Here is a 21,774-nt window from a genome sequence, read left to right as displayed (position 1 = left end):
AATCCAAAACGAGATAATAGCTTTTGTTCGTTTAAATCTCAAATATTCTAATTTTTTGTTAAAAACGAGAAAGGATCGGCGGATGGTAGAAGTTGAATAAAATCTATCAACCCATGAAATTCTCGATTCCGATGAAATTATCGATCGTAAGACTTGAAAAAAGGAAAGAAAGAACAGATCCTTTCTGTTAGTGAGGTCATTTTTAGTAGTTTTATACCGCGTTAACTTTCTAAGGGATGTATTATTCCGTTAATCATGTCGATTTCCATACGGAGAGGCAAGCAAAATTATCTCGTGATGTCGGCTGTTGAAGTGCTACAGATTATGCAATTAATCTGGATTATCGTTAAACGGAATCATTGATCGGAATAATTTTCAAACGATTAGTCACGAACTACGAGACGTTTCTTTCGAATAGCCAAAATTTTCCGCCATTATACGTCTCATTGAATGAATAGAACGGCTCCTGCGTAATCACATTTACTGTTATCATTGACTATTAGCTTCGGCAATTATTGCTTCATTTCATAATAACATAAAATCCGACATAATTGTTAGTGATGTTTTTTTAAAACTAAATGTTCTGTTTCATATCGAGAAATTCGCTTCGTTCAATTTATGGGCACAGCATTTTTTATGACTATCGCATTAACGCTAAATACACAAATGTGGTATGTAATTAATTTTAGATAAAGACGTAATGGATTGTAAACGAAAATGTTATAGGATTTTTGTTGAACAGTAGATCAGAGCTTTATTGCACATTCGTTCAATTTCTTATACCGATTGAATATCACATTCGCGTTAGACACAAGAAAGAGCAAGTTATTCTCGCCAGACTTGGACACACTAAACTAACACATTTTCATCTTATAACTAAAAATGAACCAAACAAGCGCAATCACTGTAACTGAATTCTGTTTGTAGATCATCTTCTTTACTGTAGCAACGTTTCCCAATACGAAAGTAAATATGCTCTTCCAAATGGGATTCAGGCATGTCTAAATCGTACATTGCAAAAATCTTCTCAACTTCCTCAAAAATATTTATTCGTATCACCGGCTGTGATATTGTGAGCTAGCGATTTAGTTCTAAAATACACTGTGTCGTATTGATTTAAATTTAGGTTGATAGTGTCACATGCTCAAGAAGGTCACACGCTCTGAAGCAGTAATAGGATAGACTAAACATCCTGCATGCCACAGCTATCGAAACAATAACCAGATAGTAACGAAATAGCTACCTCTGATATACACCCGACAATAACACCTCCAGAGGGACTAAAACCTCGGTATAGAAACCCTGCCAAATTAGCGCTCCATGCCTTTCTGTTCTAACACTTTGAACCGTCACTCTATTGGATTCTCATAATAAATTCTATTACCATATATAAAGTTCAATTTCTTCACCTTTTTTTGTGAAACGTTCGAACTGCGACGCGAGGAGATCACCGATGATCTGTCATTTTCGTGATTTCTTGTGTCTCCTACGTGACAATAGCACTGTATTACACTGTGTCAATAACGAGAAGCCCTGTACACGTATGTGTAAATTCTATTATAACAATATCATGGCGTAATGTTCTTAAAATTCGTGTAACTAAAAGCTTGTCTCGAACGTTATTGGCTTTAATTAGAGGAATTTTATAGCACGATGAAAGTAACGTGCTTTGTGGATAAAAGTAAGTTGTCTTGCTTCGGCAGGCGCTCATTGTCAGTTACAGAAATATCACTCGGATTGAACGATTAAATGCTCTTTTGCGCAGATGTTTTGCAAGCAGCCCATGGATGCTCGTATTTACGATGCTTCCTTTCCACGGAGAAATGCGAGAGTTATATTTTTTCTCGTTATGCAATAAGCAGCTTCGAACTCGTTTCCACCTGACGTTAATACCCGAACACTGAATATATGTACTATATAAGTACTTTGCTCACGTTGGCTTTGGACATGACTTACGGGCACGTAACACGAGAACTCGTAGAAGATGGCTGTACGTACGTAAGATACACTTAAGTGACGTGCGTTTTTCTCTAGTTGATCGATAAACACAGCGAATTGCTCGCTTCCTGATCAATCGATGAGAAAGTTTATCCTTCTTTCTCAATATGATGATCTCTGTATTGTACATCGGTTCTAGACTCCGATATGAAACGTATAACCACTTGGCAATAATAATTACTAGACTGCGGCTTTTTATGCATTTATGGGAAATTTCAAAGCACCTATTACGCGATAATACGCAGAAGGAAAGCTTTCTGCTTAGATTCTATTCCTTCATTTGTCTTTATAAATTTATGAAAATATCTGCTATTACATAGCGTGTAATTATGTGATACGATATATCTTTTGGATCAATTAGCACACATTGTATAGTTCACATACAGTGACGAAAGTATCTAAAGTAGAAGGTATCTAAAGTAGTAACTTTACAAGTAACTTTATAAGTAAGTAGTAGAAAGTAAATAAAGAAGAACACTCTCCCCAAAGTATTGGAAACTTCTTACGTATGGGTTTCATCTAAGGATGGCCCACATAACTTTATCACCTGGAACATCTCGCTTATTTTTAGTAATATTAGAAAATGTTGCAGGTACAAATTGAATGGTTTTAAAAGGGACGCGATTCGACACACTTGAGTTTTCCGTACAAAACATGGGAGGACACGCTAATATTAATTAATAACGAATATAACGCAATATTTTAAAAAGCGAACCCAGTACCACCGATGTACTCACGTACTGCTATAAATTTTATTTTTTATAAAATAAAATAAAATTAACTGCAGCATAAAATATTTACACGAAGCAATTCAAAGTTAATACTTCAATCGTAGTAAACAAATTTTACCGATATAACATCACATTGGCAAATTTATATGAACGAGAAAACTCCACGTAATTATAGTAAAAGCTTCACGCATTTCTACTGAAAAATATATTAAAAGACCTCTTCAGTTTTTACTTTCTTTTCCTTTTTCAGACAAAATTTTTCTTAGTAATTTAAAAAAACCAAAAGACAAAATATCTATAAAAACATTTCCTTAAAATAATTCTTGGAAACATAATCGCTGATCGGTGTTTATATCATAAATACTGCTCGTATCTCATTTACGATAAGATAGTTCCGTTTAAAAGAGGATGAGATTGCGTTCACACCCATAACGTTAAACGTATTGCAAAGTGTCTCTTCGCAACCGTAAGCGTTCGCGCGATTCAAGAAAATTCTGTGTTTTACGGAAGTTTTGTTACCAAAGTCAAGATGCAAGGCCGTGGTAAGTAACTGTTTGAAATATAATTTTATTTTTTGTAAATATATTTAGATCGAGACCCATTTGTCGTGTATCTTACGAATACTATGCATTTCATGCGCACGATATAACAGGTGATAAAATGGCTATGATAAATACATCACACATAATCAAATAATTACTTTAATTTTGTGAATATGCAGTATGATTCGCAATTCATAACAAAAGTGCATCGGAGACTTCGTTTTCGAGCGTAGAATAAAATCATTTTGTCTAAAGTCACATTTTTGAGAAACCCAAATTTGAAAATTTGCCCAATTCTATTTTCTCCATTGCAGGGCCATACACGTAAACATCTGATCCTTCGTTTTCAACTATCCAGCTCAGATTTGCTTATTTCCTCACAAATTTTCAAATTCGATTTTCTCAAAAACCAAGCGCTTCCATTGCAATTTTGTTATTCTTGATTTTCGTCTTATTTACAACCATAGAATCTCCGTGTTTCAATTTTTACCATGAATTACGGATCGCCTTGTATGTAAAGCCGTTTGTATCTTTCTAATCTCAGCATCTATATAATGTTAACAAATTCGTATCGACTTTCTGGTTAAACGATCGACTCGTCGCTTAACCGATTCGTCATCTATCTCTCGATTAAATTTATCGCTATATATGCCTTTTTTATCGTAATGATAAAGTTTTTAACCTTACAATTGGCATAAAAGTTTGTATTCTGACAAACGTAACTCATACCGAGAAAACGATTTATTTTATTCGATAAGTAGATTCTGCAAAATGCTTCGAAAAACGGATCTCGAATCAAGATTTAACAATCACCCTGTACGTCATTCCCTTTACACGCATACTTACAGTTTCTCGCAAAGATATTTGCACACTTAACATACATTAGAAAACTCCTACGTGTACACTGTTTATGCTATATGAAACACTTTGAACACTATATGAACACACGTTTTTGCCAAGATTATATTGGCAAAGTTTGAACCCAATCTGAAAATATATACGAGTGATTCTACAGAAGTGGGAATTTTTTGCAGTATTCACTTTTTAGCACCCTAGACCCTTTGCGGTCCTATGTCCAGTGTGGCTGGACCTTTTCTCCTGGTAAGTCCAATGTCCAGTCCGATATATATATGTAAATGCGATTTAAACTATATTACGTTTAGTCTCATTTTAATTAAAAACATCTTACAAAGTCAGTCACGTCAGTGGAAGTTTAATTTTAAAGAAATCAGAAATAAAAAAGTTTCATCGTTATCTCATGGAAACGTCAGGATATATCGTTTTATGTACGATCGAATGCAGTTGCACATCTCAGTCATCGAGCGTCACGTATCATTCGAGATATCTCTTTTTTATCCCGACTGATAAGCCCGAGCAATTTCTGAAACGCCTATCTTCCTCGATCCTCCTCGCTATGTTAATACAAACCTAAGGACGTTGGTTTCAATTAGAAATTGATGTCGTTTGTGGGACCTGCCGGTTTAAATAGCTATGTAGTTACAGAGCAACGCTTCTGACTGCAAACGGCTGAAAACGTTAAATTTTATCGTATTTGTATGACAGAGAAAGATAGTAACTTGATAGGAAAATTACGAATTAATCCAGAGATTATCTCTTGCACATGAAATTTTCGGTCCTCTGCTACGTCACAGTTGCAAACTTTACTCTGCAACCCACGATCGGTGAATGAATTTGAGGTTATGTACTAATTTTTCTTCCTTTTTTTTGTATATATTTTATAGTGGTTATATTTATTATTCATATCGTTTACTTTTACTTCGATCGACTTCGTTTTATTGATAAATAAGATTTGCAATATTTGTCGCCACTTTTACACCTCCATGAAGTAATTTCTGAAAGAATGATATTTACTTTAACAGGTTTTAACAGGCATTTTGGGAAATCTAAATTTACGCATCCTTGTAGAACAGTCACACATTCCATTCCACCAACTTTTCAACCTCACGGTTCGTATTATATTCCAGGTTTATTATTTTTACTAAGCTTTATTTGTCGTAACGTAAATGTAATAGTGGCATTTAGCTTTCTTTTTAATATCAGAATTGAATAGTGATAATCCTTGAGAAGACTAATTATCTCCCAACTAATGCTTCGTGATAAAAAGCGAGAGAAAATATCTGCTTCTTCAAGTAAAAGGTTTCAAACGTGTTTGTTTCAAATATGTTACATGAGACTTTTATTGGACTATCAGCTTCCCGGATACCTTCTCAGTCCTTGTAGAGAGTTTCTAAAAATGTACAGATGAAATCACAGACAGCTATTTATTTGTCTGACCACAAATTCTAGCAATATTAGCGTGTCCTGTGTCATATCTGAAGCTTGTCATATGTCATTCGTAAATTAAATGAAAAAGTGTGCGGCCAACATCGCTGCGAAATAATTTCCACTTCTGCAGAATCACGCATATACAAGTTACAAGACATTAGGTTGTCTCAAAAGATTTTTTCCATTTTGATCTATCGTTACAAAATGGATCATACATGATTCGATAAAATAATATAAAACAAGAAATGCCGCGCATCTCTTATTTCCTCATAAAATGAAAGAAGCTTCTGGGACAACCTGGTATTCACTGTAATCTCATACATACTTAAAAAAAACTAGTATACAGTACGAATAGTCACCTCTAGCATATAATGAGCGTAAGAGACGATCCCACTTAACGCTGAGACTTAGCGATATCGTGGATGATTTTCGGTTCGAATGCCTTTGTTCGCAACACCTTCTTAAATAAATAAATCCAGAAGAAACATACACGAAATAAACCTTGCTACGACCTTGGCAAAAAGGAACAGACACGAAGAAGCAGACTCGGCACTGGTCACTATAACATTACACGTTCGAACCCTATCGAAAAGAGAATCCTGAACCCTGTGAATATCGCAGCACCAACAACACCATCGAACATCTACTTTACTACTGCGCTGAATTAACGAATCAATAACCATTGATTACTGGAATTTGTACTCTGGAATTGGCAATAGATAAATTCAACGTGATTCACAAGACTGATCTAACCAACAAAGTTCGCGACCTGTGAGATATTCGATCGAGAATGTCGTTGCTAACAACCTGATTTCTATCTATAGAGATAGTTTCCATGTTCAGGTTCACTGATACCGACTACTTCTGCAGGATATAAATGGGTTAGATTCACGGGTGCTCGCTACTTCGTACCGGGAATGATCTGTGTCGGCAAGGACTTGGATGGCTTGAATCTTGTTGTTGGACGTGCCTTGCATCATGGTGATATGCTTCCTGCGAAGGTGAAGCCAGAACATGGCGTTGCCTATGTCTGTCACAACGGCAGTGAACACATGAAGCATGATTTTGAGGTAAAACGATATTTAAACGATATTATTTCTATTTTGAACGACGGACTTCTATCCGCTTGCATATCCGTTTATTAATTGAGTTTGAGTAGAATATTCATGCCTAATATTAAATACTTATTAAACGCTTACTTGCATGGAACATCGCTCAAGTATGACACACCGATGTTGGTTAAACTTTACAGATAGGTACATAATACGTGACTTATTTGCAAATAAGCAGAGTGCAGATAATATGCAAAAATGTATAAAATATTTAAAGAAGAGCATTTATCGTGATATTTAGTAGATGAAACGGAGAAACGTATAAAATAGCAGAAACATCCGCGGTATATTCATCGCCATTCGGTATCGATTGGTGACATTCGTTTCGCTCTTCGAATATACTTGCTTGCATAAATAAGCAGCCACTTACTTGCAAGTGGTGCTACGTTAGGTGCCCCTTATTTACTACGTGATACGCTGGATCACATTTATCGAAATCAATTTCTGCCGATTCGATTATGCTAGCGTCTCGTTTAAGGCCATTTGTCTGAGTGTGAAGAATTCAGAATTAAAGATTAGAAGGGTGACGATCGTGCCCCTTTATCGATCCCTCTAGACAGCGTACTTCTAAACGATGAAACTATGCAGATGGTTGTAAGATACTTATTCTCGTAATAGATTTTGATGCCTGCCGAATTCCACTGGGTCCACGCGAGTAACGGTCACGTTCCACCACACGCGGTCGAATCTGGAAATACGGTGGAAGGAGAAATGCTTTACGTAGGCCGTGCTTTTCAAAATGGTATACCATGCGTGGGAAAAGTAAGTTCACTTTTTCATATACATTTCAATGCAGCTTGTGGAAACATCGACCAAACAATTACAAGATTCTAGCCGTCACTCGTTATTCCCTAACAATTAATTATTAACTAATGAAGTTGAAAATATTCACGTATGTTGACGTATAGGCAGCAAAGCATCGATACGAGGTTAGGCATATAAAAGTCTTCGGCCAGTGTGAGCCGGCTGGCAACAGTTTCACCGATGCCAGGGGAACCCCAACGCACGGAAAAGCACACGCGATAATAATTTCCAACCACAAGTGGTCGCGTGCACCGTTCGTCGCGTCGCATCGCGTCGCGTCGTGTCGACGCCATCGATGAAGGAGCTGGCAAGAGTTTTATATTCCTAACCCCATACCGATACTTCGTTTCAAAAAGTATGGTACAATTGAAACGAATAAAACAGGAACAACTTAGCGCGGAGCTGTCCACACGGATTTATCATCATCCACAATGCCCATTTCAAACCTGACAAAGTTCTCAAAGAAATAACAATTATCGAGTCTGCTCATTCAGTGGTGGACAATTTCGTTCACATGACAGAGGACCATTTGTGTGCTTTTTGACTATTTCGTTGGACTTTGCCAGTCAGGTATAATCCTGATTGTCCGAGCGAAACGGACTTTGTATACCTTACGGACTGCACTTGTAAGATATATGTTAACATATTTTCAACTTTATTTGTCAATAAGTTTTGGAGGAACAACGAGCGATGGCTAAAAAAGTCGAGATAGAAAATCTAAATCAAATATAAATATTTCCGGTTGGACGCGATAAGAAATCGTAAACTCTCGTAGAAAATTCTTTTTTTCTGATTATACATTAAAACAGAGATTAGTTGGAACACGATAAAGATTTCGGCAGAAGCATTGGAATTTAGTCGCATTTGACTCCAAGCGATTCGAAGATTCCGTCTTTCGTAATTTGTCAAAAACTAAGACACGAAACATACTTTCCTCAAATATTTTATATCTGAAACTTTCACGATAATTAATAGATAACATACCTGTGGTTCTTCGGGTTTCGATCGTGCATGTAACAATAGTTGAATTTATTCGAATACTTTGCACTAGTAGTAAGTTTTACTATCTTCTTACGTAATGAATCACGATGAACTCCAACTAATAACACCGTATCAACTATATGTATGGTAGGTGAGTAACAAGTTCGTTCGTGTTTATCTTAGAAGAGTATGTGCGTCGAGTACTAGATACTATTTCTCTAATTAACTTATTTATCTCATTTCTCTACAAATGTATATAAAAATTATGTACATTTTATATTTTATATTTTACATTTTATACTATACACTATATTACATTATATACTAACGTATATAAAAATGAAATGTTTTATGTTTGTCCTTCGATCACGCCTCAACTACCGAACCGATTCACTTCAAAATTGGCATGATATAATTGAGATGCAGGATTAGAACATACGCTATTTATTTTTCCTTAAGTCACATTAATATCTATTCCCTCCGTCTTATCTATCTTATCTCTATCCCCGCTTCTGCACTAACTCAAAAGCGCATGCGACACTTGGCCATGGTCACATAAATAGTGGGACCATAGCAAGGATATATGTAATAGGTTCCAGGTTCCACGCAGGCGAACATGGATGATCGATGACTTTTAGTTTAATATACAGTGAAGTCTTGGTTATTCGAGTCCCGTTTAACCAAAGTTCCGTATTATCCGAGGTGCTTCGAACTTTGTCGTAACTTCATTTTTTCAAAGGTTTGACGCAGAGTACGAGAGCGGCAATAGTCAGGTATTGTTAAAACGACTAATCAAACTTACACTTGATTAAATAATTAATCAAACTTAAATACACGTACAATATTACATTATCAAAATGTTTTTTTCACAATTTTAATGCACGACTTATCCACAGTCATGGACTTTAACGCATTATTCGAATTTTCGACGGTCCGAGGTAGATTCGATCCACGTCAAGTCGGATAATCGACACTCTGCGGTATTTTGACCTACTGTCACGTTTAGTGGCACCGTTTATTTGTGTTAATTATTTTATTATTTCAATATACAGGGCTGATGATTTGGCATCTTAAATAATATCTATATAAATAAGTAAATAATTATATTCCCCAAGCAACGTCTTACGCTAGAGCTAATGTTTTACAAAACAACTTAAATGCTTGCATCTTTTCTTTCCCATAAAGGTATATTACTGGATAAAATTGAACGAACTTATTACCCAGCATTTTATTACTGTTTTAACTCGTTGCACAGGTATTCTTGCAGTATTTCATTGATTTCAGTTGTCAAAGCTATAGATCGAGTGAATAAAGATCTTGAAGTAATCACTCGATAATAATACTAAGCCGATCGACACTGCGAGTGCACACATACTCAACAAATTTTCTAACTTTGTTTTATCGAGCAATCGGGCGTCCTCGAACAAAATAAAATGTATTCTTTCTTCCTGATTTGTTATTGCTTGTATAATCGGATTATATAATCCGTCCTGAGATAGTTTCCATATATCACACAAGATTTTCTACAATTTCACATTTTCTTCTTCCAAGTTTTACGTATTTCTTTGCTTTTCGCTGCAACTTACTTGTGTCTCTGTTACATTAGATTTTTCTTTCCAGGTACATAGAACCCACGGAGTATTGTACGTACCTTATGAAGGCAGGGAAATCCCATTTAGAGATTACGAAGTGCTGGTACTATCTTAATCTGTCTGTATGTAAGAAACGTTAAACTTCTTGAACGGTAAAAGTACTTAAATCTGCGCTCAACTGTAGATAAATATAACTTTATTATTAAAGTATATGAAGATACAGCTCTTTACTTATATAATGCGCTACGCGATTTCGCTGAAAATTTCATTATTTACATATTTGCTATATACTTTATGATTATAAGAAAAAACTCATTACAAACCGACTATGACAAATTCAAAAATAATTAGTATGTGCTTATTAATGTATTAATGTACTGATAGTAGCTATAAGCACGCTATAAGTAAGCCATAAGTATAAACACTGCAAAAATAACGTAGAAATTATATAGTTTATGTGGAATGCATAAATACATATTAATTTACGACAAAGTGACTTAATAAATGAAATTACGAGTAACCCAGGAAATTACACGTTTGTAGTAACGATAAAAATACAAACATCTGTGATTAAGGATATTCTCGACACATATTCGCGCAACCTCGAAAAATTTAGAGGAATTCTTAATGAACTGGATTACTTTTCAAGTTTGTAGAATTGTTAAAGAATTTGATATTTATTATTTCCTATTGTCTTATCTAATTATTTTCAACATTCATTAAAATACAATTTGTTGAACACAAATAATTTACTTTCCCCTACGATATTATAATTATAAATAAAATATCGTTATAAATGAAAAGTTGAAAATTCTACAGTGCACAAGAGACAACTGACCGATATACATAAAATATCATCGGCACAAATCAATTTAGTTTAATAATTTATTCATTGACATATTTACGTTTATTACGTTTTAACATATCTTATATCTTCAAAGTTTAATATTTAAGCTACTTGTTCGAATAAAATTAATGACTTACAACTTAAAAAGTATTTTTACAACTTCAATCGGTATACGATCCTTGTTAAAATCGAATTGTTAAATTAAATTCATTATAAATCAACAGATACGTGTAGAACAGATTTCTCTTCTGGTTATAAATAATTATATTTAATCTAAGAGAAATTGAATAAAAGTATTGCGTGTTGTTTTAACAGGAACGTGGGAAAATTCACGTGGAAAGAGAAGCAGATGTTATAAAACATAAACTTTAGTAATGCTTTCTCAAAAAAGATTTTAACGGATGCATTAACGTATTATCTACCCTTCGGCAGCTCGATTAATATACCGAGGAAAGTAATTTATCGGCAGTTCGTTAACACAATGAGAAAAAGGGAGCCTGGGTCCTGTTGCCGCCCTATTCAACAGATGACTAGGTAGTGTGCTCTCCCTCTTTTCATTATTCAACCCCTAACTGCAGCACATTTTAACGTAGTTGTTCTAAATCGTTAGCGGTTGTGTCAAATTTTATTTCCCGCGTTAATCAATTTTTCAAAGTCCATTAAAGACCTTTCTCTAACGTAGCGCTCTAATGGAACCTTACTGCTAATCGATCCAACTGATTTATTTAGGATCACTTGAAGCACACTATTTAATTAAATATAATTTTAAGAAACCATTCCTATTAGAATTACCGTTGATTGGATCTTCATTGCCCATATTTTATTCTAACAAGTACAGACATATTACGTACATTTTGAAATTACATTAGCGTTGTAATTATACCCAACTGTCGCATAAATTCTCGACGATTTTGAAAATGTGTACAGAAGTTGCAAGATATTTGGTACAACTATGTATTTTGCAGAAATTGTGGAAGTATTCAAACAGACGATCATTCACGACATTAATTAGTGCTATTTAATTAGTGCTAGTTAATTAGTAGTATATAGTAGGACCACTTTTAACGATTGTTATATGCTTCAGGTAACTGTTCATACTGTATATTAATTTTTGTTTAATTTACCTTGTAATAAATACTTGCAAATTCTATACATACTTGTATTTCCAAATTGAGTTCAAATTTTGTCACTACGACCACGACAGTCGCGTATAAAATCTACTTTTATATTAAATAATATCACGTGTGTTATATAAATTATTCTTAGCGTGTATTTTTGAACGTTCGTGACTTTGAATACGCGTCCTGGCTCCAATAAGGCACACAGTGAACGTGATAAACGGCAAAGAACGTGCGAAATAATTAATAGGAACAGAGTGAACAACGCCGATTATTACGTGGTAAAGAAAATTGTAAAGTATAGTAGCAAAAAACGACAAAGAGAAAAAAATTGCTAGTAAATTATCATTAGGTACTTGTTAAATAAATAAAACGTATGTCGCGTTATTAAAAATACGTGAATATTATACAGTCTATACGTTTAGTAAAACAGTGGAAGAATTGTGCTTGTACATCGAATAAAAAGAAACAAAGCAGTCATCCGGAAACAGCTCATACGCTGTGGAATCCAAAAAACTAATTTTTAGGATCTTTGTCTGTCCGTTTGCGCTCGCATCGCGTAAAAGCCAGCGAATGGATTCTGACGCGTTTTTCTCTGCTGTACAGCTTAATTAATATCCGGGAAAGAAAATAGATTACGCTTCGTAGAAGCTGTGAAATGGCCTGACATCTGAATTCTATGGACTCCCATGTTTGGTAGAGGCGAAGCAACCATGGTTTACGTCGTGTTTATTTCGAAATCCAACATTTGTATAATCCAATATTTTCTGCTACGACTCTTAGTACATAAAAAATACGTAGATATTTAATTCTTAAGAAATCATCTGCTTAAAAATTGTTGCGTGTATCAGTAGTGCATGCGAGCGAAGTTGCGGGCGAAAGCTGGTTGTTCGACGAAAAAGCTTCCGCGGGAGAAGTTGAAACGAAAGAGTCGGGCGCTAGGGATGTATGGCGAAAACGAAAGGGAGCGCTACGCATAGACAACACATCTGTGCGGTTGAAAGCAACCAGTGGTCGTTTTCTCAGTACACACCCGTTATGTGGTGGGCACGTGGCCGTTGCGGCATTATATTCCCATGGCTGGCACGTGGCCGTACGTCGGTACCCCAAATCCCCCTTCATAAGCAAGAACCCCACCACCTCTTATTGCTGGGGAGCCGGTGCCCTCGAGGGTTGGTCGCGCTATTTAATATTTTGATCGGAGAGAGGCGTCTGCGTTTCGTTTGAGTAGCAAGCACTAGGGGTTGTCCACGTGCTCGCGATCGTTCCCTTTTGATTAATTTCGGTACGGATCAACTGGCACGAACGTGGATGATGCTCGACAAAGGAAAGCTCCGAGGAAAGCTTCGTTCAGGGGGAGAAAAGCTAGGACGAGAAAGAGAGAAGGGAAATAAGAACAGCTGGCATCGAGACGAGAATCAGACGACGAGTACAATGCGACTTCGATACAGGGGCTAAATCAACCTTTGTCCCTCCTCTGGCCGTCCAAACGCGTTCCAATCGACACACGATGTGCACGCGTACACGCGTTCTCTTTGCGATCATCCTCCTATATTGTATAATCGTGTACCACTTGCGTGTGAGGGGAAGAATATTGGTGACGACACCTCGTTCTCGATGAAACGTACATACCCTAGCCAGACTGATTCTCATTACGTGCACATAAAGAAGGCGACCTAGATGTCCTATCAAGGCTATTATCTTACATCTGAATTCGGTTTCCATGATTCACCTCTTATCGTAAATAAGCATTTCTGTTAATTGGGATACATATAGCCTGGTGATCGGTGAAAAATAAATTTAATTTATTATAATTCCTTTACGGTTTCGATCGTATCTATAAACTCTAAATCAAATTTTTAGTTGCGACCTTAAATAAACAAGTAAGAAGACGGAGTAACATAATCTAACTGAAACTTGCGTATTCCGTTTGTGTATTTGCAACATCAAAAAGTTATCCGTTTAACGAATTTTTATTGAATTTTTCGTTTGCTCTTACCTTGACGTTGAAAGCGATCGTACGAATGGACTGCGGATGTTTATGCATCTGTAGAAAATTAAAAGCTGCAAATGAAATACAAATATCCGAAGCAGGTATAGTACTCGTTATAATATTTGTCGAGTGAAACGTATCGCCCTTAAGCTTTCCGCTTCTCTCGCTGTTCATGAAAGTGTAAATTTGCATAAGTATCCGCAATCTGCGTATATTGAAATTCATTTTAATCATTTATATACATACATTTACGCTATATACATAATTATAATTCAAGATTTACGAGCATTAAAATTGAACGCTGATTTCGATATATTACACGGTTGTGTACGAATCGAACTTCAACTAACGTTCGACTGATTCATTTATTTTGAGAATTTCTAGAAACCTAGCCGAAACGAGTATACGCGTATGACAGGAAAAGCAGAACCTGAACCAGAACTCGAATCGTGATTCGGGAACGGCAAAAGGGAACAGCTGCTCTCTCGTCGATCGACGAGAGTTCTGCAGCTGTTGTCACTAGTGTTGTTGCTACTGCTGCTGATACTCGTGAATCCAGTTAATAAAGAATTGTTTTATCAGCTGTGCGTCCGTAGATATACCATTACTGATGCTTAATAGCATTACTAAATCACACCTTTCGCTACCTCTGTTGATCATTTTTCACCATGAATAAGTATATTAAATTTCACGTTACTTTCGTCATTTTGGTTTCCAGTACAGAAAGGGAGAAAGCTACAACTTTCGCGTACAATTTATGGCCTACGATAGTCGCTGAAACGTCGAAATAAAACTACTGTAACGTGTTTCGTGCAATCCGAATGATAAACTAAAAAAGAATATACGGACGAGACTTAAAAAATTACTTAACTTTAAAAATAGCAGTAGTAACGTCACAATATCTAATCTTACCAACGATAATAGCTATCTTGATGACAATTAGCGAAATAACAATTGCGAAATAATATTTTACGATACAAAAGTATTTCGTTTCGCCTCGTGTTAGACGCATGGCGTAAATCTTTGGAATCTTCGATTTCTCAAAAATGCACGAACCTAACCCCAATCTACTTATTTCTTTGGACGTAATGGGACGACTCATTTCCGCTTTCCGGTGATCTTTTCAAGGATGAGGTCACCATTAAGGTGGTGACGCGAGTGCTGCTACCGACAGGTTCCTTTCCGTAGGGTTTTCCCGTGAGTAAAAGCTACGTATGGGGGCTTTCTTTCCGCTGGATCATGGGGGTTGGGGTGGTCCTCGCGACACGAGTAGCAAGTATGTATATACGTTCCACGGCCTTTAGCCCCTCTTTTTCCCCTTCTTTTTTCTTCCTCCAGTGTCTGCTCTCTTTCTCAGCTGCAGCTGCTCGACACACAGGCCCCACGCCATCTGCCATTACAGGCTACACATGCACGCGCGTCTCCAACAAGACCCCAAGATCCGTAATGGCTTTTCGACAATACTGGGTGTTCCAAATTTTCGATATAACTGTGTTAACGCGATCTCTGACGATCTGATTGTCGTTTTCCGCACGACACTGTGCTAGCGAATAATTTCTATACGATTTTCATCCTGTTTTTATATTTTGAAACTATACGTATCGATCATTCGCTGCAACACAGCTAGAAATTTGTTGCTTTTGAATCGCTTGTACGGAAAAATTGGTTATCGTTGATACCATTTTAGCAGTCGAGTCGTGTAAACGAGCTCCTAAATTATTACACGAGCAGGCTTAAATTGCTATTGCGTTTCTATGATTGCTCCTATTGGTTTGGCTCATCGGTAACATATCTCGGTTGCGTCATTGCAACAACAGCGTCAGGTTTATCAAAATTTTAAATATCGCATCTTGCGTTATTAGGATATCGTTGTGCTGATATTTTTCCAACGATAATTACATAATGTTAAATAAATCTTGCATTAAGAGTGTCACAGAATGGAGGATACTCGTGAATTTATCGAGTTAAAGAAGAACATTGTAATGTTCCTTTCCTTGGGTTACCTCGATACATTTTTATACCAATTTGGCACTTTAACGCGGCACTTTTACAAAATCATAACGATTCGAACGATACAAACTCGTTTTCCTTAAAATCGTGATTTTTGAGGTATGTCATTGTGGCGTCAACAGTCGACATGTATATTTAATATGAATTATTATGCAATACTTTTTCATAATCGCAGGATTTTTGTTCACGTTGTATATTCAAGTCTAATCTAAAAGTATGCACCGACTCGAGTGCGGAACGCAGTGAACGTGTTAAGCGATTAATCCCAAGTTGCTTTATTATTAAACTGCAAATTTTTATGCATTTGCGAAGGTGCCAAAATGCACAATGCACGTAATAAGCGAAAATATGTAAAATATCCAGAATATTATACTTTTGTATAAAATATCCAAAGTATAATACTTTCTATCTAAAAGAACGTTCTACCTAGATTCTATTTTTTTAATCATCTCGATAAAAATACGAATCTGCATAAATATGCACAGTCTATTTATTATTACGTTCCTTCGATAAAGCATTGCGATACTATAGACAACGCGAACAGATTTTTCTGAATTTTCATCGTCTAATTTCCAATTAACAGGTTCGCAAATTTTCCTCCTACGTAAAATTGCTCGAATATTAAAAATGGATATAAAGTGAAGTATAAGACTATCGTATTGTCGTAGTGTTATAATACTACGGTGATGGGTTTACGTATCTTTTACCGGATTTGTTACGCTTCGAAAACTATGTAAATTGTTACGGGATTTACATGAGATGCTTTTGTATTTGTCGCGATGCTTTTAACGATCCCCTATTTTGTTCATCGTTGATATTCGTTGAATCAAAAAAATCGTGGCTAAGGATAACGAATCAAAACGATCTGCTTACGTTGCCGTACATATTCTATTCGCCATATATTATTCACGCAAACAAAATGCATGAAAGCACGTTAGTGGCTTCCATTTTTTCATCTCTCAGCTTCCACACCCTTAACGCTGCATAGCAGGAATGATATTTCAATTTATACACTTTCTACCTGTATCAAATATTTGCGTTTAAAAACGTGGCGGTACAGAAAAATTATGCACTTATTTAAAGATCACGAAAGGATATTTGGAAATCGGCGCTGTTTGTTTCTTTTTTGCCCAATAAAACAATAATTTCATTTCTCCATCGTGAATGAGATTGACAAATCAGTCAAAAATATTAATAGACATATGTAGATCTTGTTATTTGTATAAAAGTATGTCTTAGAATTGTAATTGCGATATTTATTATGCATCGACATATACAATGAAGCATATGGACACCATTACGGTTCAGAAATGATTTTCATCGTCGAAACGGAGGATGCTCTATGGAACGAAAGCTCGATAAATAAATAGAATAAATGCAGAAGGAATATACGGAAGCATGATAAAATTCGTATCGATGAAAGCATAATTAATTTCTAATTCAATAATCATACTGAAATTGCTTAATTGTATTCAGTATAAAAGTACTTACATTTTCCGCAAAATATTAAATGCAAATTTTACATATTAAATACAAATATTAAATACAAATTAATTAAATACAAATTTATAATTTTATATTAATTGTAACATTTACTTCTACTTTATCTCTGTGTCAAATATTTATCTATGCGAATTAATATCGACAAAAGACATTCAAGAATTAACAAGACTCGAGACATATATAGCTAAAGTGTAAACAGACCAGAGGTATTATATAGGTAAAGTGTAATAAGACGTAAAAACATATAAAATACAACGTTACGGAAATTACATATACCTGATACACGAAGCCATAAGAAAGTAAGCTTAACGTTATATCGATATCTTAATACCTAAATATTTTTAGCAAACATCAATAATGTCCAGCTACTTTCTTACCGCTGAAACCGATTTTTGCGATTTGAATAACCTTCACAGGAAAAGAACAGATACAAATAATCAAACGCAGGATAAGTCACTGCTACACATTCGCATCTCATCAAAAGTAAAATCCTGGATCCTGTGACCATCGCGACATCAACTCCATCGAACGTCCACTTTACTACTGCGCTAAATTCAAAGATGCAAGATGAAACTTAAAAATGCCCAACGGCATGCAATCGCTTCTAACTAATAGAACACGGCATAAAGAGACTCCAAGTTTCCCAAAGGAAATAAATCTTCCGCACTGCCTATAGAAGTACACGAAACTGTTCCAATTTGCTGCGTAACTAACAGCCAACAAATTATCGATTAATTAACCCTTAACGCTCCGAGTCCGCCTCTCTAGCACCACCGATGTGCTGTGCCCCACTCCAAATGTATTTTTCGGTCGTTATCGGTAATTGTTTACAAATAAAAAATAATACACCTCGGTCAGTTACAAGCGATCGGTAATGACAGTCGGATCTGAACCTGTTTTATTGGAAACCCATTCTATTTGAATTATGTCGAGAAGAAAAATGAATTATCTTTGCGAGGAAAATATAGATAGTGACGATGACAATTTTGATTCTCGCGTCTTTAATGATGCAGCTGTTGACTTGGAAAGCAGTTTCTTGGTAAGTCAGATACGTAAAATTCGATAGATGTACGTAGATTTTCATGGCTGATTGTACATTCATGCCGACTGCCACAGTGTTTTCACGGTAGCTCAAGCTGCGATAATAACAGCTAAAAATCGTATTCATCGACATCATTTTTGCACGATGTGCTTCAGTTACAGCCTTGCAACGGGAGTTGCAGCGAAATTACCATAACGGACAATGAACGTAGGGAAATACGAGAAGGGTGTGGAATTTGGGCACACAGCCGGCACGCGACATGGGGTTAGCAACAATAGCTGGATCACCGATCCCCATTCAAAGGTTTCAGGCGTCGCCGCTGGCGTTTTTCAAGCGAGTTATTCTGGATACCCCGTTCGTTTGTCGCACTGCCTGTATGACTGCGCGAAGGTTAAAACTCGAATCTGTCAATTTACGAATCCGCCTTTGAATTTTTCACGAGCATTCGCGCGATTTGGATTCGGTAGTTGCATCGGCAAAACACCTCATCGCTTGAGTCTCGAACGCGGTATTTGTTTATTTGACTAGCACGAAAAGAAGAAAACTTAATGCTTCGTATCGATCGACTGTTTTGTCGTAACTTGTCGACTTTTTTCTATTTTACGTTACGGTAGAACTACGTTTTTCCGGAGTTTGTTTGTTACAACGAAATTTTTATCGATGATCGATTAACTGAACTGTCTCTGGTTCAATTCACTTAGCTGCACGTCAGCCCTTGTTATGCGAACGAAAAGTAAAATAGGCAATAAGCGAAACCGGAAGGCTTCTGTTAAACGATTCTTCCGATTATATAAACCGCTTGTCCTCCGAAAAGTTAGGGTAAATAAAGTTCTATCGTATATAATACTTTATTATTTATACATGTTATATTTTCTCTCCTGTTATATCTTTTGTATCACATTATATAATATTCGGTGATCGATGGATAGATCAATACTATAAATGTAATTTATCAGTAAGGAGGTGAGCGGTTTAATCGTAAAAAAAGATAGTTCAATAATATCGAAATTAAAAAGCTACAAAATTCTAACTTTAAATTAATTTTAGATCCAAAATTATATTAACAAATTGTATCAAGACAAAAATGATTAAAAGATGTAAAACGCAAATAGAAATTCAGCCAAACGTTGAAATTCTAAAGGATTATAACAGGTTGAAATAAATAACATTTGGAATACGTGAATGCACATTGGCGCATATGAAATGTTTTTCTAAAGCTCAAACTTAACGCGACAATATTGTACCACGTCTCCTAATTACATAGAAAATTAAAATTCGGTACTGTCGAGATAATTGAAATTGTTTTTGCTGTAGGAGTTAATATCTCTAATTAAACTGAATGGCTTTAATACACAAAGTACTATTGATATCGTAATTATTATGTGTATGACATGTGATACAGCGTTCTATGGTATATATGGTATGCACATATATATAACATATTGGTGACCTAACGCGTCATCTGTTGGTTCACCTTGAAGACATGATTTCCTTTTGAAACTTTGTTATCGACTGAATTATGAAAGCTATAATTTATATACATGTGGGATAGTGTGACATCAGGGAAGGACGTGGCGTGAGGAGTAATTGTTTATTAGCGTCGTCGAGATATGTTGACGTTGTAAAAGAGTGTTGTGAGCGTTACCAAGATGTGTTTGGGAAAAAAGTGAGCATGGAAAACATTGTAACGAGGGTTAAAAGAGTCAGAGTTGAATTCATCGTTGTCGTGCGAAGATCGTTGTGTCGTTGTGTCGAAGAAGTAGCGAGTAACGAAAACATGAAACGAGGTATTATATTCGATTTCGTATGAGTGCAAACGATATTGTATAAATCATACTGTTACCTACAAACTAATAATTTAACATTTCTACATACATACGTAACTTGTATGCAATTTTAATTATCCGAGTACATACATATATAAATTTACAGAATTATAATTTTAATTGTGTGTATCTGTTATAAATAATTGATATTATCGATGAAACGTAGAACGATTTCGAAGCTGTTGTGCACTTATGTACTCATGAAATCCACTTTCCATCGGAAATACATACATGTGACGATGTGTGTGTATCTTGACACGTTCACTGTGTACATCTGAAGCCCGCGTTGGCCCTTCAGTGCAAACTTTTAAAATATCTATACGACGCGTGGATGATAATTACGATGATGATTTAAGTGCGAGACATAATTTATAAATCTAAAAGAAAATTCTAAAAGCGTCTTCCATGATAATTCATATAAATATAATATGTAAAGCTTGACAATATATTTATACAGAAATAGATTCAGTATAAAGATTATTTGTTATTATAGATAATGTCAATTCGATCAATAATGAACGTTTTAACGTGGATTTTACTTTTTCTTTGTTTAACAGCGAATGAAAGTGGAAACTAATGTTTTGCAAATTGTATTAAAGATACAGATGAGCCTTATTCGATAAAGAACTACGCTTCATATTTGAAAATGAAATACCACTCGCTTAAAACATTACGTACATACGATATTATTGGATTTAATAGAAGCGCACAAGTAAATCGTGTTATAATTTCCACTTTCAATTAACGCCTAAATAATTACGCGTCCGACACCATCAACTCCCGTGTGAGTTACATCCTTTATACGGATTCTATTACGAAAATTTCAGAATCCGGTATATTCAGTTCATTTTCAACACGGTGCGCCGCATGAATTCTGCGTCTGCATACCAATGATACGATTGCAACCAAACCAGCGTTATCTTTTCGCTATTGTTTGGAAATAATTTGACAGTACTTCGGTTATCGCATTAATTCCGCAAAACTATTTATCACGGTAACACGGTGAATGTAATTAGTCATCCACTGCGCTCTCTCACCGAGGTCGAAAGATTCATAAAATAGTCAGTTACGCCACATTCAAGAGAAATGGGGAAAGAGGATAATTATAAGTTTTTATTACAATTTTGTAACAGCTCCAGGCCAAAACGAATTCCGCTAGCGATCACCGACAGAATCGTTCGATCGGCGATCGATGATGCGATAGGACCATAATGATAATCCTATTGCCAGTGTAGGTTCTGTTGTTAAGGCGATTTGTCAAAGGCTCGTTCTTCTTTCTCCATCCACTTCAATTTAGTATGCCTTTTTTTATTTAAAAGATCAACGTCCTACCGACATCTGGGCCATTATCGATCTGCCGATTGGTAGTACTTAGATAAGATCGTAGAA

At 35.8% G+C, this 21,774-nt stretch overlaps 1 protein-coding gene across 1 annotated transcript; it reads left to right on the top strand.

Moving 5' to 3' along the window:
- Window positions 1-3,150: 3,150 nt before the first annotated feature.
- LOC117214575 lies at window positions 3,151-10,262 on the top strand. Its single transcript, XM_033460764.1, has 4 exons — window positions 3,151-3,271; window positions 6,428-6,627; window positions 7,288-7,431; window positions 10,075-10,262. The coding sequence occupies exons 1-4, from the start codon at window positions 3,259-3,261 to the stop codon at window positions 10,159-10,161; spliced, it is 444 nt and encodes a 147-aa protein (XP_033316655.1). The 5' UTR covers window positions 3,151-3,258; the 3' UTR covers window positions 10,162-10,262.
- The last annotated feature ends 11,512 nt before the right edge of the window (window positions 10,263-21,774 follow it).

This window comes from Bombus bifarius, unplaced genomic scaffold (assembly GCF_011952205.1).
Source record: "Bombus bifarius isolate JDL3187 unplaced genomic scaffold, Bbif_JDL3187 scf7180000009201, whole genome shotgun sequence".
Taxonomy (NCBI): Eukaryota; Metazoa; Arthropoda; class Insecta; order Hymenoptera; family Apidae; genus Bombus; species Bombus bifarius.
The sequence above is the reverse complement of the archived record's forward strand: the minus strand, read 5'-3'. Positions and strand labels throughout refer to the sequence as shown.

Bases quoted from the DNA above. Each gene is read 5' to 3' on its own strand.
- LOC117214575 (XM_033460764.1), top strand. The intron at 6,628-7,287 runs GTAAAACGATAT...TTCTCGTAATAG, and splicing joins ACATGAAGCATGATTTTGAG to ATTTTGATGCCTGCCGAATT. The intron at 7,432-10,074 runs GTAAGTTCACTT...TTTTCTTTCCAG, and splicing joins GTATACCATGCGTGGGAAAA to GTACATAGAACCCACGGAGT.